At 42.1% G+C, this 15140-nt stretch overlaps 1 protein-coding gene and 1 long non-coding RNA gene across 11 annotated transcripts in view; one reads left to right on the top strand and one right to left on the bottom strand.

The window, feature by feature from the left end:
• The window catches only part of ZNF827 (zinc finger protein 827), a 132023-nt gene that overhangs the window by 93182 nt on the left and 23701 nt on the right, over nt 1–15140 (bottom strand). For 3 of the 10 annotated variants that reach the window (XR_013224764.1, XM_077300176.1, XM_077300177.1), the window contains exons 1-2: nt 5123–6077; nt 3626–4639 (exon numbers count right to left, since the gene is read on the bottom strand). Coding sequence is in view for 9 of the 10 variants with exons in the window: in XM_077300176.1 (XP_077156291.1) it covers nt 3626–4639; nt 5123–5195 (1087 nt within the window). In the remaining variant the exon portion in view is untranslated. Of the gene's footprint in view, nt 1–3625; nt 4640–5122; nt 6078–15140 lie in introns of those variants that run through there. The other 7 variants (XM_077300172.1, XM_077300173.1, XM_077300171.1 and 4 more) reach the window with 3 other exon arrangements.
• Nucleotides 89–3895, top strand: LOC143819073 (uncharacterized). The gene is made up of 3 exons (XR_013224771.1): nt 89–351; nt 1741–1822; nt 3774–3895. It is a non-coding gene; the product is annotated as an uncharacterized LOC143819073 (long non-coding RNA).

Raw genomic sequence — 15140 nt, 5'->3', positions numbered from 1 at the left:
ATCTCAGCTCATCTTCATAAAATTGTGGATAAGGCTGACCAGAGACAACAGGTGAGTTATGTTCTCCCTCTACTTCAAAGCAGGAGACCAAGAGTGGAAGGACTTGTAAACTAGACAGTCTCCAATAATAATCTGCAGGAAAGAATTCTTAGAAGATACCCAGAAAATGCCTCTTTGATCCAACTTGACCTGGTCGGTGAGTGGAGAAAGAGATGTGATAAAAACTCCTAGCAGCAAGGAAGAAGTCTTTTTGATGTGGAGTCCATCACAGGGAAAGTCCTCTTATCTGAGGTCTGGAACTAAAAGCCATTTTGACCATATGCTTGCCTAGAAAGCTGGAGAAACTTTAAGGTAATGGAAACGCAGTAGAAATCTGTAACTTATTAAGCTACGGAGCCTGTTCTATATTTAATATCTGGTAGGCCATGTATACTGAGAGGAACAGAGGGTTTGCATTTTACCCAATTTATCTCCAGGAGTTGGAAACCCCTTGGAGTGGACAGGGTGGAATAGGGCCTGCAGGCTAAAACAGGCCTATCACAGGTGTCAATAGAGAATGTTCAGATTAGTTCTACCCCCGAACCCACCCTAAAATTCTAAATTCATTTGCAAGCTTCATTCCAGGAGCTCTAAAACTCTGTCTTCTTGAATCTTAACCAGCAGCTGTAGGGCGATTTCTCCCCTCGCCCCCATACTAGTGACTCCGGGTGGCTTGATGGCAGTGGTGTTCTGGACATACATGACAGGGAAAGGAAGAAAGGCTGTCACATGAGGTATTTCAAATTGCCACAGCAGCAACCAGTTAACAGGTGGGAAGGTTAGAGGAAGTGGGAGAAAGGACTTCTTCAGGTCCTCCCACTAAAATCTGAACACTGCCCTTGCTCTGCACTGAAGGTGAGCAACAAGAGTTGCTGAGGTTCCTATGCCAAACACATATACAAAATTTGAAGCAATCACCCATTTTTAATTCACAGTGATTTGGGACAATAAAAAGCACTCCATGTTCTTCTTGGAACTTCTACCTTCTCATTACATTAACTATGTAGCGATGGGGCAGAAAGAGCAGCAACATCAGAATACAGCAACCTGCCACATTCTTCCCCAATAAACTTTGCTGTGTTCTCAGAGAGGAAGGAAAGAAAGGACAGATGAGGGAGATCACTGTTTTCAAGTATGAACAATTGCTCAAGAAAGGTGGTCATGAAACATCTCCTTCCCCAACGTGTGTGGTACTTGCCAGGAGCTCCTTTTTAAAAACCTGACAGAAAATACACAAATAGCTTGATTTGCATAATTAGCAAACTAGTTGCATAGTATCCAAATATGACTCCCTCATTTGAGAGACATTGGTTATAACAACTGAGCTGTGCAGTTTATAAATCTCAAGAAACCTACAAGGTTGATGGTTTCTGGGGATTTTCAAGCACCCTATATGTTCAGCTGTCTATTGAAATGGAAAATGAATCCATTCACCCTGTATCCAAAGAGGTCATTCATCCCAGTTATCCTGAATGGAACACCCAGAAGGAAAACAGAAAAAGCCAGATAGTCCACACATACTCTGGCCCAATTGTTTGCTGTTGGTCCAGAAGTTCTTATCTCACACTTCATTGATGAAGCCCAATCAGTCATGCTTCGAATTTAAAGTGGAAGTATATCTTGAAATTGCTAGCAATACCAACCACTTTATTGCTTTGAAGGCTTCAGGATGAAAAGACGGTATATTTTTATTTGCATCAGTGCAGGGAAGAATGAGAAGAAGCAATAATATCTGCATAGAGTGGAAGGAAAAGCCCATGGACTTAAAAGAGGAACAAACCAGGTAAGAGTTTAGGGAAAGCCGTGACAGAGGCACAGAATGGGGGTGGCAGCAGAAGGAAAAGGCTGCTTTGACAGGATGTAGGTAGGTATTCAGGCCCTGTCCTGGGCACTTTACTCAGACTGTTATCACATGGAGGATACAAACCCGTGCTGACTAGGGTAGTGCACAGCAGTCCGGATTCGGAGCACTTTAGCTTCAGCTGAGGCGCCAAAGGAGGAAGGCGGGGCGGGACATCGGCACCGGTGTGGCAGTGGCGCACCACGGGGGGGGGGGTGGAGAAGGGAGAGACATCTGAGTCAGCTGTACACTGTATTGGGGCACTGCGGCAGGGGGGGGGGCAGCCATCTACTCCGGCACACCGAAGCAGGGCGAGACAGCTGTGGTGTGGACTGGAACTCATCCAGCCTGAGCCGGAGGGAGGTGAGTCCTGCCTTGACTGCTGCTCTGAAGCAGCTGCCTCAGTGCCAAGGCGGTCTAAGTAGGCCGCTCCAGCTCTTCCAGTGGGGGAACGGTTTGGACCACCCCGAACCGATCTGTCACTAGAGTGGCCCTGATATGGAGCTGAAGCAGCTGCTTCGGGTCCGAGCACACAACCCTAGTGCTGATGCCTGGTTTTTGGTCTTGGGATAGTTGCCCCAAGTCTTCCCACAACCACACAGGGATAGCATTCAGCCCACTTCCACCTGTTCGCCCCAGACTTTCGCTACCGCATGAGGTAGCCAATGGACAGGAAGTGGAAATTTTTTTTGCTGTTCATTTAAGGTGCCAACTCCCCAATGACCTTCCAGTGCCATTTGAGTGCTTCTCCTCCAAGTCTAAAATATTTTTTTTCAAAAAATAAATTACCAGGATTGCATTTGAATACAAAATTGTTACACACAAGGGGATTTATAAATGGGTTGTTTTATCGCGCCACCCCCCCCTCCCACACACACATACACAGACTGTCCCAGATCTCATTAAAACCAAGAAAACCAAATGTCAAGGAAATTGCTATTTTGTTACTTTGGAATTGCATTGTAACTCAATTAAACATGGGGTTTTCTCCCCAAAAGGTTGAGAATGATGGAAGTGACATTTGGTGGGGACTAAACAATACCCCGACTGGGGACGGGCCAGATTTTCCGCAGACATACGGCCTGGGCCTGACATATGCCCTGTTGAATCCCGGGACACGAAAGGGAAGGAGGATTTATCTACGTTCCCTTGCCACAGGCCAACTGAGGGCCTGAGCCACACCAGGCCTGGGACCACCCCAGATTGGGCCCAACATCATCAGGAAAGAGGAATTAGCCCCACAACCAGACAAGTGCTAAGCCAAGCTCCATTCCTTGTGCAGAAGCAGTCTCACTGTAGCTAACCCAAAAGTGACTGTTGGCTGTGAATTGCAAAAGATGTGTATACTTTATACAGAATCATTAAAAAAATAAGGCTGTCAGCATAATAACTTCAATTAGGGCACATCTTCCAAAGAGTGAATTTATGACAACACAAGAATGACTAAGATGTATCCCAATCTAAAATTTAAAGGGAAACCCCCATATTTACTAATACCACAAGCTCCCCTTCAGGTACTCTCCCCTATTAAGAAATTATTTTATGAACCTATTCCAAATGTGATGTGAAAATTTTCAGACTACAGAAAGAATCATACTGATAATTGGAGAAGTTCTGGTCAATTTCATGCATCATTTTTAAAAAAAACCAATTTCTGCTTCCTTCCTTTTTCTTAATAAGTAAAAACACTTTGGAATTGAAGAGGAGTAGAATAATCACAATATATATCAAAATAGTAACTCATACCTGAATTGGTGTTTTTAGAAGCCCTTCCTTTAGGGGCCGGGAGTAACAATAATTCCAAGGACTGTGGTGGAGTTATTTTCTCTTGCTTCATGTCTGAAAGCTGCAGGGAATCATCTGCAACCAGTGACTTTTTCTTCTCCGCCAACAGACTGCCTGCAGCTCTTGCAGCGACCTCCTTGAGCAGGGCTGCTGAAGAAGTCATTGAGGCGAGAGAAAGGAAAGAACTAGCTGGCGGTGGGTGGTCCTGCCCGGGAGTCATGCTTCTTTCACTGACTTTCTTTGATAATGCGGCTAAGGTGGAACTTGCAGACTGTGAACTAAATGGTGAAGAAAAGGATTCAAACCTTATAGGCTCTTCAGTCCGCGAAAGTGACTTGTCTTGAAGAACTGCATTGGCTGCCGCTTTCAATTTTAGAATAGCTGAATCTGGAGACAAACTGCAAGAAGGTGCCGAGTTGGGCAACCACTTGCCTTGATTCCATATAAAGCGGCTATTATTTCCACTATATTGATCATTTTGTTCCTGTTTTTCAGCAAGCTTTCTAGCAAGGACACTTAGCTGCTGAGCATGATGCGTAGGTGAAGAAAAGGAGATATTTGAGCCAAGGTTTACAGGGGACTCTACCCTGCCGTTAACTGGGACACCAGTGTCTAGCTTAAGAGAACCAGCCTCCAGCAGACGTCTCAGGTTACTACTCAGTGGCTTATTGGGGCCAGGAGTGTCATCTTCACATATAGAAGACACACCAGGAGATAGGTGTTCTTTATTCTGTAACGCGTCCCTTATAGCCTCATTCTCAACAGCTGCCAGCTCCAGTGTGTTGCTGCTAGGAGTTGCACTCCCCAAGGAAGTGTCTGGAGATGTGGATTGTTCTTGGATCCTATCCTCAAAGGATAATTTGAAGTTCTCCTGAACTTCTCCATAGGATGCTTCTGACGGGGTTTCTGAAGAGTTTCCAAACCAATGGTCTTCCTCACTAAGCTCACCTTCTGCTTCTTCTTGTCTAGTACCATCTAAGGAGAGCAAAAAGACTGACTTGTATTTCATATTTTATCCAAGTTATACTTATGTATCACATATTATTTTACCTCTCCAATTACCTCCCCAATTAAATTATAACAAAAATATTTGTACTAGTCTTATTGCAGGTGCCAGCACATCATATTAAGTTTTTCATAATCAAATTCTCAAGAAGTAGTAGTCTGGTGTAGAAAAAAAGCTCAAGCCTGCTACTAGATAAGAATTCCAGGACAGAAGACCTGCAAATATGAACATAAATAATGCTTATCTTTTAGGATTTTCATGTGACTGAGTACACATTGAATCATAGGTTTGCAATACTTGATTCCTGCAGTTGACCATGCACTTAGTAATGTTATTTAAAATAGAACACTAAAAATGATGAACAGTGATATTCTAGCAGCGATACAGCCTTTTAAGCCTATCAAGCTCAATGGAACTAGGATGATATAAATGTGCTTAATAAATGTGCTTACATTGCTCTGTAAGATGTAGATATAAACCTTCATGACTGACTAGTGATCCATTTGTTTTATTACGGCCATTCATAATAAATAATTGACTTGCACCAAGACCCTTCTGGTTCCTCTCCCAATCTCATTCCCTTGCACACTTTGAAGATTGGGAGACTACACATAATGTTGTAAGCCAGCCAGTTGCCTCCTCTTCCAATGAAATGTAAGAATTAGAACATAGACCAGTGAAATGCCTGCCTGAGGAGCTGGATTGAGAAGAACAGTCAGCAAAAGAAGAGTCAGGAAATAAGGGTTGCTCAATCCGGCAGGAGACGAAAGAGGTAGAACAGAGATCAGAGTGCCTGTCTCCAACAGCATCTCCTGACCCAGATGAGCACAGGAGACATCGAGAACATTTGACAGTTCAGGAAAGACAGAGAAGTACCTATTTAATTGCACAATGACAATCAGCACTAGTTATTGAAACAAAGTCATTTCAGGAGCAGGAATGGCAAGCCATGGACTCACTGTGAAAGCAACTTTGCTCATCACCACTCTGTGACTTGATTCTCTCAGCAAACTGAGTATTACCTTGCTTGCTGCCTTGCACCCTGTTTTGCTAACCTGTGTTTCTTTTTCAGCTAGACCCTGTCTTCTGTCCTGGCTCACAAGTTTTGAACCCTGTTCTCCACCTTCATGTTTCCCTGACATTCAAGCAAAACCTTTGGCTCCCTGAACTCTGTGTCAGTTTGTTGACTTTACTCTTGTCTCTTGTTTTTGGTTTAATTGACTGTGATTACACCTGTGCATCCCAGACTCCTGATCAGAGAAAAAGTGCCAGGCTCTGTCCTGAATGTGGCTTTTTTTTTTGCCTGTTATCAACTGTGTTTGTGTATTTCAGAAGTTTGTGTTCAGTAAACACAACACAGTCTCTGAAATGACACCCAATGCTTTGAAATGGACTGCTTCCTTGAGAACATGTGAAAGTCTTTTATGTATGCACACACGTGAGCTTTCTATAGGAATGTAAGGAGCAGTAATTCTATATAACGTAGTAATATTTCTGGGTATATGAAGTACATTTTCTAGGCAGCTAAGTTATTCATCAAGGGCTCCTCTGTCAAAAATTGCCAACCTTTTTGAACAAAACTAGAATCGCTCTTTCATAAGACTGCATTCTAAAGGAAGAAGTTAAGGACAGTAGTTTTTCAGCTGAAGACTGCTTGCTTCCTTAACCACATTTTCTCATCACTGGCAGTTCTAACTTATCTTCTCTCTCCTGAGATCTGACTGGCAGTGTTTAAAGGGCAGTGACCCTGGATTGCTCTTGCTCACAATGGGCACTGAGAGAGATACAGACATCACCAAAACAGTTTTTACACAACAGACTAACCAATCAAAATGTAGACAAGAACAACAGCAAGGTTAGCATTAAGCAGACGTATCTTCTTCCTGCTATCAACTGTATTTAAAAATGAATGTGCCATCGTGTAAAATGGGTAACAAAAACACCACAGTAAAATGCCAAAACCTTTGGAAATGAGATCTAATACAGTAAGCACTTTGACTAAAAAAACTGACAGTGGTAGCAGCAGAGCTTCCAATTACTTGGGGAGAGGTACAAACATAAATTGTACCTTGAATAGTTACCTAATTGCATTAAGCTCACAAAACATTAGGCAATTGCTGAATTAGTGGATAAATAGTGGAACTCCTCACAAGTATTATTCTCAAGCAAAATGATGAACATGTCTATTCAGACATCTGCCTAAGTATAATATGCATCATATCAAGTCTCTAGTGAGATGTCAGGGACAGGGGAAGAAAAATTGTTTTCAAAACACCACAAAACACACAATCTGATCACCTCAACCAATTTGTGCAACTATTAAATATTTGTCCTAAAATAAAACTTCCTTATGAAGTATTTCCTTGTTTTACTCCAAAAATGACTCCAACTCTTTAAAACTAAGAATAGCTACAGTCTCATTCTGTGGAGAGCAATTTATGTCTAAGCCCATGGAACTCAAATGGGTTGTGCCCAGCTTTGCAAAAGACAGGAGTAGGGGGAAATATTATTTAAATATTTTAATAATATTAAAATAATTTATTTACTACTTTTACATAAGCTCAAAGCATTTTACCAGTAAAAGAGTATGGATAGCCTCTGCGGGCTGGCAGGCTGAGAATGGCAGCCTGTTAAGTATAATAAATAAAATAAAAACACTATGTGAAATCAAGGTCAAGGTTTTGGTACTGACCTTCAGGGCTATTCACAGTCTGTCCCCAGCATATCTTAGGTACCGCTTAATTCCCTATGCCCCTCACAGGGCCTTGCACTCTGCGAGAAGCAATAGGTTGGTGATCCCCAGGTCACGCAAAAAAGTCCATCTGGCCTCGACCAGGACCAGGGCCTTTTCGGCCTTGCCCCTGCCTCATGAAATGAGCTCCCAGAAGAGCTGCAGGCCCTGCTAGAGCTAATGCAGTTTCCCAGGGCTTTATAATACAGAGTTTTTCTGCCAAAATTTACTGTTGTAAATTTTAAATTTGTATTCATTCTAGTTGTGAGTTGCCTTGAGCCGGCTGTGCCAAGAGCGGCAGCATACAAATATAATAAGCACACAAGTAAATAAATAAATAAATCCCCATAAAATCATCGAAACACAACTGTAAATCATTCAACTGCCCTCTTAAAAAGAAATATTTTGTTTCCTTTCTGGAAATTGGTTTAAGATATTGCTTTCTGATATTTTCCAGCTTAACAGTGTACTTTCTAGCAAAATGGACTTTCCATGGACTTTGAATGATGTAATTGTGGTTGGGTTTGGACTGAGGAGTCCTGAGATTAGCTACCGTGACTGTAATCTATTGCTTCTGGTTGCCATTGTCCTCACTTGGTGCAGTTATGACACAGTAAGCCGGGCCGCCTATCGCTCTGATTTTCACTGGAGCATGGACTCATACACTGAGAATTACGTGGGTCCCAAATCACAAAGGGTAATAATGAAACTTGGAACGTACAGAAGCATGAATTGATATAACGATGCCTGGATATTCAGCATGTGCATCAGGTATAAATGGTAAATGCCCTTTTAACAACAGTTCGAACCTGTTTGGTTTTTTTTAAGTGCAGACTTGGGCCAGGGAGCACCCCAAGGGTCTTTACCTGTTCTAATAACAAAATCCCATCTATCAAAGGCAGATCCATCCCATTTGTCTCATGTGCTTGACCATAGTTTCTAGGTACTTTTTTACGATAATCTTTTCTTGGAAGCTAAAGGAAATACAGTGTTCAGTGGCATCATCATATGAATAAGTCAATTCTAAATAGTCTCACTAAGTAGTTTCCTGCAGATGTTAAACAAAAATGGTGATAATGCAGAGTCTTGGTGTATTCCAGATTGTAGGAGCTCTCAAACATGGTCCTTTCAGTGCCATAGCACAGGAAGTGTTAAAACCAAAGGACAGCACTTTCAAAGATTCCTAAAACCTTTGTCAATCCAAAAGAATGGCTATTTTACTACATAAAAGCTAAGAAGCTAAATAAGGAGGCATCCCCCTCATAAGTCTCATCACCATCTGTATCCCAGTGTGGCCGTAGAATGGTAGCCTCTAATCTGGAGAGCCAGGTTTGATTCCCTGCTCCTCCACATGTAGCCAGCTGTGTTACCTTGGTTTGTCACAGTCCTGATAGAGCTGTTCTCACAAAGCAGTTCACTTAGAGATCTCTCAGCCTCACCTACCTTACAGGATATCTGTTGCGGGGAGAGGAAGGGAAGGTGATTGTAAGCCACTTTGAGACTCTTTCGGGTACTGAAAAGTGGGGTATAAAAAAAAAAATTCTTCTGCTCCTCCATGACAGATGGAAAAGATGTATCATCTTAGAATGCCTAGATTTTATTTGTCCATAATAGTTTGAGAAGTTTTGTCCAGTAATAATCCTATGCAAATTTATTTGGCAGGAAAACCCATTTAATTTCTGAATAAATATGCATAGAATTGACCTGCAAGGAAGCTGTCTACGGAACTAGTTCAGTTTTACTCATTTTTGTGAAATCTCCCTAGAGCTAAGTCAAAGCAAGCACATTGGTTGCACTGTCTTACCTCAAAATGGGGCACCTTCTTTTGACTTTTTAATCACCCCTTCCCTAAAGTCTGTTAAGCTTCTTGTGAGTATAATTCTGAGGGGTTTTTCCCCCCAGGATCACTTTACGTCTCCACACAAATGCATGATGACATTCAGTGGCATGCTCCCTGATTCACTAGTCAGAATGTTTTGGAATGTGAGAACACAAGATACCCAGAGCACTACAGGAAATGCAGACACACTGGAAGCATGGCTAGCTTACCTCTATCATCAGCTATTCAGACAAAGGACAATAAGAGTGACCTTATTTGCCCTCTCTGCTATCAGAAAGAAGAAATTTAAAAATGGCACCAAAGCAAAAGATCAGTGAGGTAAGCTTGCAAACTAGTATGCAAAATGGTGCACCTTTACACCAAGGCCATTGCTATGGGAAAACATCATGACCAAGGTTAGAGTTATTTCTACCTATTTTTTAAAATACGTGAACAATAAGATACATCCTAATTACTCATAGTATTTATCGGCCTAATATGGTCAATAATGTTATGCAAGAGGTGACAACCTGTAACAGCTAAACGAAATCTAATTTTTCCCCGCTTCAAGTTAAATCTTCAGCTCTGTGGAACATATGGCTTAGCTCAATCAGAGTCAGCTACTGCAACTCCAAACAGAATAGTTTAGCAGCATTTCAGGTGCCTCAACACTTTTTTTGTTGCCACAGGAATGCTGAGAGGAAGTCATTTTAAAAAACTGAAGCTTCTCTCAAGCATACTGACATTTTCTTACGATCTACGACTTCGGGTAATCGCTCTCTCTAAGGAGGATCTGGCAGCATTCTGCAGCCAATGGATGTGAGTGGACAACAGGAAGGAAGTCTTCTTTATGGATTAAGGCTGGGCAAAAAGGGTTAGGGATGCCACTCTGAGATCCACTGCAACAGACAAACGCATAGAAAATTGTAAAATGTGAACACGGAAACTTTTTTCCTGCATGCGTGCAATAAAAAAAGGTAAACCTGGTAAAAATAGATGGTTAAAATTACTCTTCAAAGTCTACTTGAACTTTATGCTCACAGCAGTCAAAAACTGTAACTGACAGTTCTATTTAATCCATTCTAGGACCTCTAGTCAGTTTTCCTGCCTGAAGCTAACTTGCCCTTGTCCTGTCGCCAGCCTCTCCAACACCCACCTGGCCTCCCATCAAAGACACAGAGTCTCCTCCACGTCAGAATTGTATTGAAAACCTTCACGGGCACTTTGAGCCAGCCAAGAGTGCTTCAACCTACTAATAATTTTGAGCAATGTAGACTACAATGCTTTTTTTAAAAAAAATTAAGAATACACAGATTAAAACATCAATGCACTTTGATGCAAGCAACAATTTTTAGTGCAACTACTCATTTAAACCTGGCAGGGTCGCCAAGGCAACCAGATTGCAGTCTCTCTTCCCGAGGAGAAAGCGGGTGCAGAGAGGAATGACTTGTACAAAAAGTGCACAAGAACGTGCCATCACAAACAATTTTCAGCAAAGCTGAAGAGTTAACTGTGCAGGATCAAAGAAAGACGTAATAATATCCAGTTGAAAAAGATGGAGACTGCTATTTATTTTCCAAGTAGTTGAGAAAATATATTTCAAATGTAAGTTGGCTTGCTAGCTTGAGCCAGCTGCTCTGCAGATAACCATCAAGCATGCCCATTAGCTGCTTGCGACACAGGGGTCAAATTGTACAGAGGAACACAAGAAGCTCTCTTCTACTGAGCAATACTATTCACTCATCAAGCTTCGTATATTCTACTGGGGCTGGCAGTGGTTTTCCAAGGCCTGAACTGAACTTGGAAATGTGTGTGTGCAGGACTTCGACCACTGACCTCCTCCAAGTTAAGCTACCTCCTTCCTCTTTATATGTCTGCAAAACTCCAGGAAAGGAGGGGGGAGTCACTATCAGTTACTTTCTGGGCAGGCAGGTATGTGGTGGGAGAGAAAGGACAGGCTAAGTAAGAGGAAAGTTCACCAGAAAAGTACCATCTGTTCATTTTCCCCAACTCTCCATCAACTGGAATTACCTTGATTGCTTTGCCAGCAGACCACCAAATATAACCGTGTCATTGCTGAACACTAGTTTTGTCCAAGATTGGAAGAGGAAGCAAACCAGGCTTATATAACCAAGAATGACTTGATGAATCTGGGAAAGTTCAATTGTTCCAGTGTTTACTTGGTGAAGAATAGCCTAGGCTTGGTGAATAGAGAGCAAAGGTTGCTGTGATCTTTTACAAAACCATCACCACTCCTCCATTGCTTTCTTAGACATGTTGCCAAGCTGCAAGTATATGTACCCACCGTTGGATAAATACAATCTCCATCCAAACTCGGTGTGGAGGGGGGTGTCTCAGATCTAGTGGCGGCTCCCAGAGTTTTTAGTCTTCCTTTGTGAGGTCATACTGAGCTCAGAATTTCACGTTCCCCTTGAAAACTCATGGGGCTTTTCCGAACAATATTATCACGTACATGCAAGCTATTTTATTTTCTGTACTGACCAAATGTCATATGGGTGGATAATGGGAGATATAGAAGTTATTGTCATAGCTAGGCAATTATCTGTGCTGGAGGCTAGCAAGGAACTTCAGGTTGGACTGGAGTACTGCTTCAGATTAAGGGTTTTCTGAAATCTCTCTAGAATAGCGGTTCTCAACTACTCTTATCTTGCAACCCCAAATGTGGTGATGGCGGGGTCGCACAGGCGCAGAACAGTTGGGCGGCATGGAGGTGGAATGGTTCTGCTGCTGCCTGCCACCTGCCACTGCCAGCCAGCACCCGGCACCGCCTACTGCCGCCACCGCTTGCCGTTGCCACCACCACTTGCGGTGACCGCCACTGTTTGCTGCTACTGCTTGCCACCACCGCCGCTGCTTGCTGCTGCGGCTGTAGCAACCAACCTGGGGACCCCAAAGAATGGGCCAGGCCAACCTGGGGACCCCAAAGAAGGGGCCAAATGGGGTCACAACCTCTAGGTTGAGAACCACTGCTCTAGAAAAGTTTTCTCTTCCTTAAGGAATCTCAGAGCTCCCTAGTAGCCTTCCTCTCCTTACAACAGGCACCTATTGAGGTAAGTGGGTCAGAGAGAGAGCTCTGAGAAAACTGTGACTGACTCTCACCCAGAAAGCTTCATGTGGAAGAATGGAGATTCAGACCAGTTGTTCCAGATTAGAACCTGCTGATCTTAACCACTGCACCATGCTGGCTCTCCCACATCTACATGGATCATTCTTCTACATGTCTTGGGATCCTACTGGAGCACTAGTCAAAAACTTAAGAATCATAAGACAAATGGCTACAGAGAAGTAGCCATTCTCAACTCTTCAGGATGTTTCACAGTCAAAGGTCTCTGCTACCCAATTCTCTGCTAAAGCCAGCTCTTAGAAGAAGGTTCTCTGTACCAATCTCAGATCTTGGATCTGCTGATATGGCCGGAGATGGGCTTTCCAATACTCTGGGCCTATGCTATGTGGAGCTTGTATTGAGCTCAGAAACAGATAAGGACCCAGTGCAGACAGTATAATACTGGCTTAATGTGGTTGTTCCAAAACTCAGGATATAACACTCTCCTAAGAGAAGGTCTACCTGAAGAACTTTGAAAATTATAAGAAGGGTTTGATTTTGTCTGTGGGAATAACACAGCCACAAAGACAATTTCATCATGCCTCTAAGATTTTCAGGAACACAGGCATTATTAACGTGTATTCCCTCTCTTTTGGGTATTATTTTTGTGCAAACTGCACAATTGCCGAATTCCCCATTTCTGTGCCCCTACTACTCTACACAGGAGAAAGTAACATAGTGCCATACATCTTGGTATATAAGAACTCTCTCAATACATGAGATTCTTTTGTTAGCTTTTATACACACACACACACAAATGATCCTGGAGGTGGGCATTCTCCATGGACTTTGATATGAAAATGTCTTAACTTTAGAGGATTGATCCCTTAACAAGCATGCAATTCCAGCTCCCTCCCACACTTGTTCCCCAACCATTCTCTGAACTCCAACCATTTCCTCCTCTTCCACTGGCTACTGCCATGCCAGAAAGGAAGCACTATGTTGATGAAGCACTGTGAAAGCAGTTTTAGGAATAATCATATCCAGCCCAGCCAGCATAACTCAGGTACTCTGAAATGTGAGTCCATTCCTCCATCAGCATAGACTGGCAACAGGAAACCTATAAACAAATGGCAGATCAATCTGATCCTGCAAAAAAATAATAAAGCAGCTGAAAGCCACTGATGTATTTGCTACATATGCAAACAAGGCTTCCACTTAATTAAAAGAGATCTTCTCCCCCCCCCCCCCCGCTCTAAAAAAATGGCTTGATGCCATCTATTGAATTTATACATTTTGGTTTTAGTTCCAGGATTATGTCCTTTCTGCTTTATATCTGTTTCATGGATGGACAGTAAAGTTGTATCTGGATTTGATGACCTGACAACTTGAACTAAAAGAATATTGATCTTTCACTAAAAGGAATGTATCTTCTTAGATTTTTGTCAGATGAGATGTATGATGGCTTCCTGTTGTCATGAAGCAGGCAAAATTTTCAGTAGCAAATTTTTTCAGGAAAAAAAATGAAATGATAAAAACAATAGCTTATTATGTTGCAAACACTACCTTCCATACTTTAAGCAGCACGTTGCACCAGTGTACCTTTCTTATCTTAGAAGATGTTCTTCTGAAATTCACAGAGCATCCTATTACACAATTTATATAACTATGATTGCTACTGAGGAACTATTTATAGCTCCATAAGGTTTGATCCAAAGGCAACACACTTTGCAATAGCCTTTATCAAACCCTATAATGTCTGGTTGTGATCCACAACCTCAGGATAGATGAACTGCCCACCTTTGAATAAATAGTACTCCACATACACAATACTGTTTTGTCAATTTAAAAATGCTTTACTATGGTTCTGCAGGGAGAAAAAAACAGAACATCAGGGATCTATATAAGAAAAAGTTATGTTACCTTTAAAGCATGCCACCAGGTATACACCCTCACTGGACAAAGGAATCAATGGATAAAGGAACACAGTGACAGTCAATTTTCAAAGATCAGAAAATATGAAATAATACGAACATTAATATTTTAAAGATAGGGACATCATTTCCCTTAATCTCTGATAAGGTATTTTGAAGAAGCCCCTAGTCTTCCTGGTTGCCACACACACAACCAATAAATCTGTTGTTGTTTTTACAAAGGCAAAAGTGTAGATGGTTTGCTTTCTGGCTGACATCAGAGGCAAAAGAAAGGAAGCTCCTAGAATTCAGTGTGTTGTTTCTGTACTCCATGAAATTAGCAGTCCTCTCTTCCCTCCACCATTCCTGCATCGTCTTGTATCCTACCCAAACTGGTACCCTGTGAGTTTCAACCTTCCCTTCCTCATTGCTGATAAAAGGAATAAAACACATTCAAAATACTGCAAGGGACCTCCTGCTCCACAATGCAATAAAGCAAGATTACTTGTAATAATTTTGTAAAATGTCTTCATGTTACAGAATTTGGATTTTTTTTATAGGACACAATTGTAAACCCTTTGGCCTAGATCCAGAGAAGTCAAGAATGCCCACAAACCAAAAGGTCTTCCGGCTATTTCCTCTTTTGCAGTTAACCAACTGCAGGCCACAAAGCAATTTTTAAACTCAGGGAAATGTAAAAATGGATCTGGGGGGTTGGCAAAGGAGTGGCTGAACAGGAAATAGCCAGAAAATCATCTGTTACTATAGGCACACATCTGGCAGGCATCAGACTGTGGGTCACTTCTCTTCCCCCATCCTCAGATAAAGTGGGTGTCTAATTATAAAATGGATTATTGTTATGGGTAAATCATCAATCTGATAGGCACTAAATGTGAAATTCATTGTGTCACACAAAGGTGGTATTATCTGGGAACACCTTTGG

This window comes from Paroedura picta, chromosome 10, assembly GCF_049243985.1.
Source record: "Paroedura picta isolate Pp20150507F chromosome 10, Ppicta_v3.0, whole genome shotgun sequence".
Lineage (NCBI taxonomy): Eukaryota > Metazoa > Chordata > Lepidosauria > Squamata > Gekkonidae > Paroedura > Paroedura picta.
Note: the sequence above shows the minus strand (reverse complement) of the source record. Positions and strands in the feature narration are given on the sequence as shown.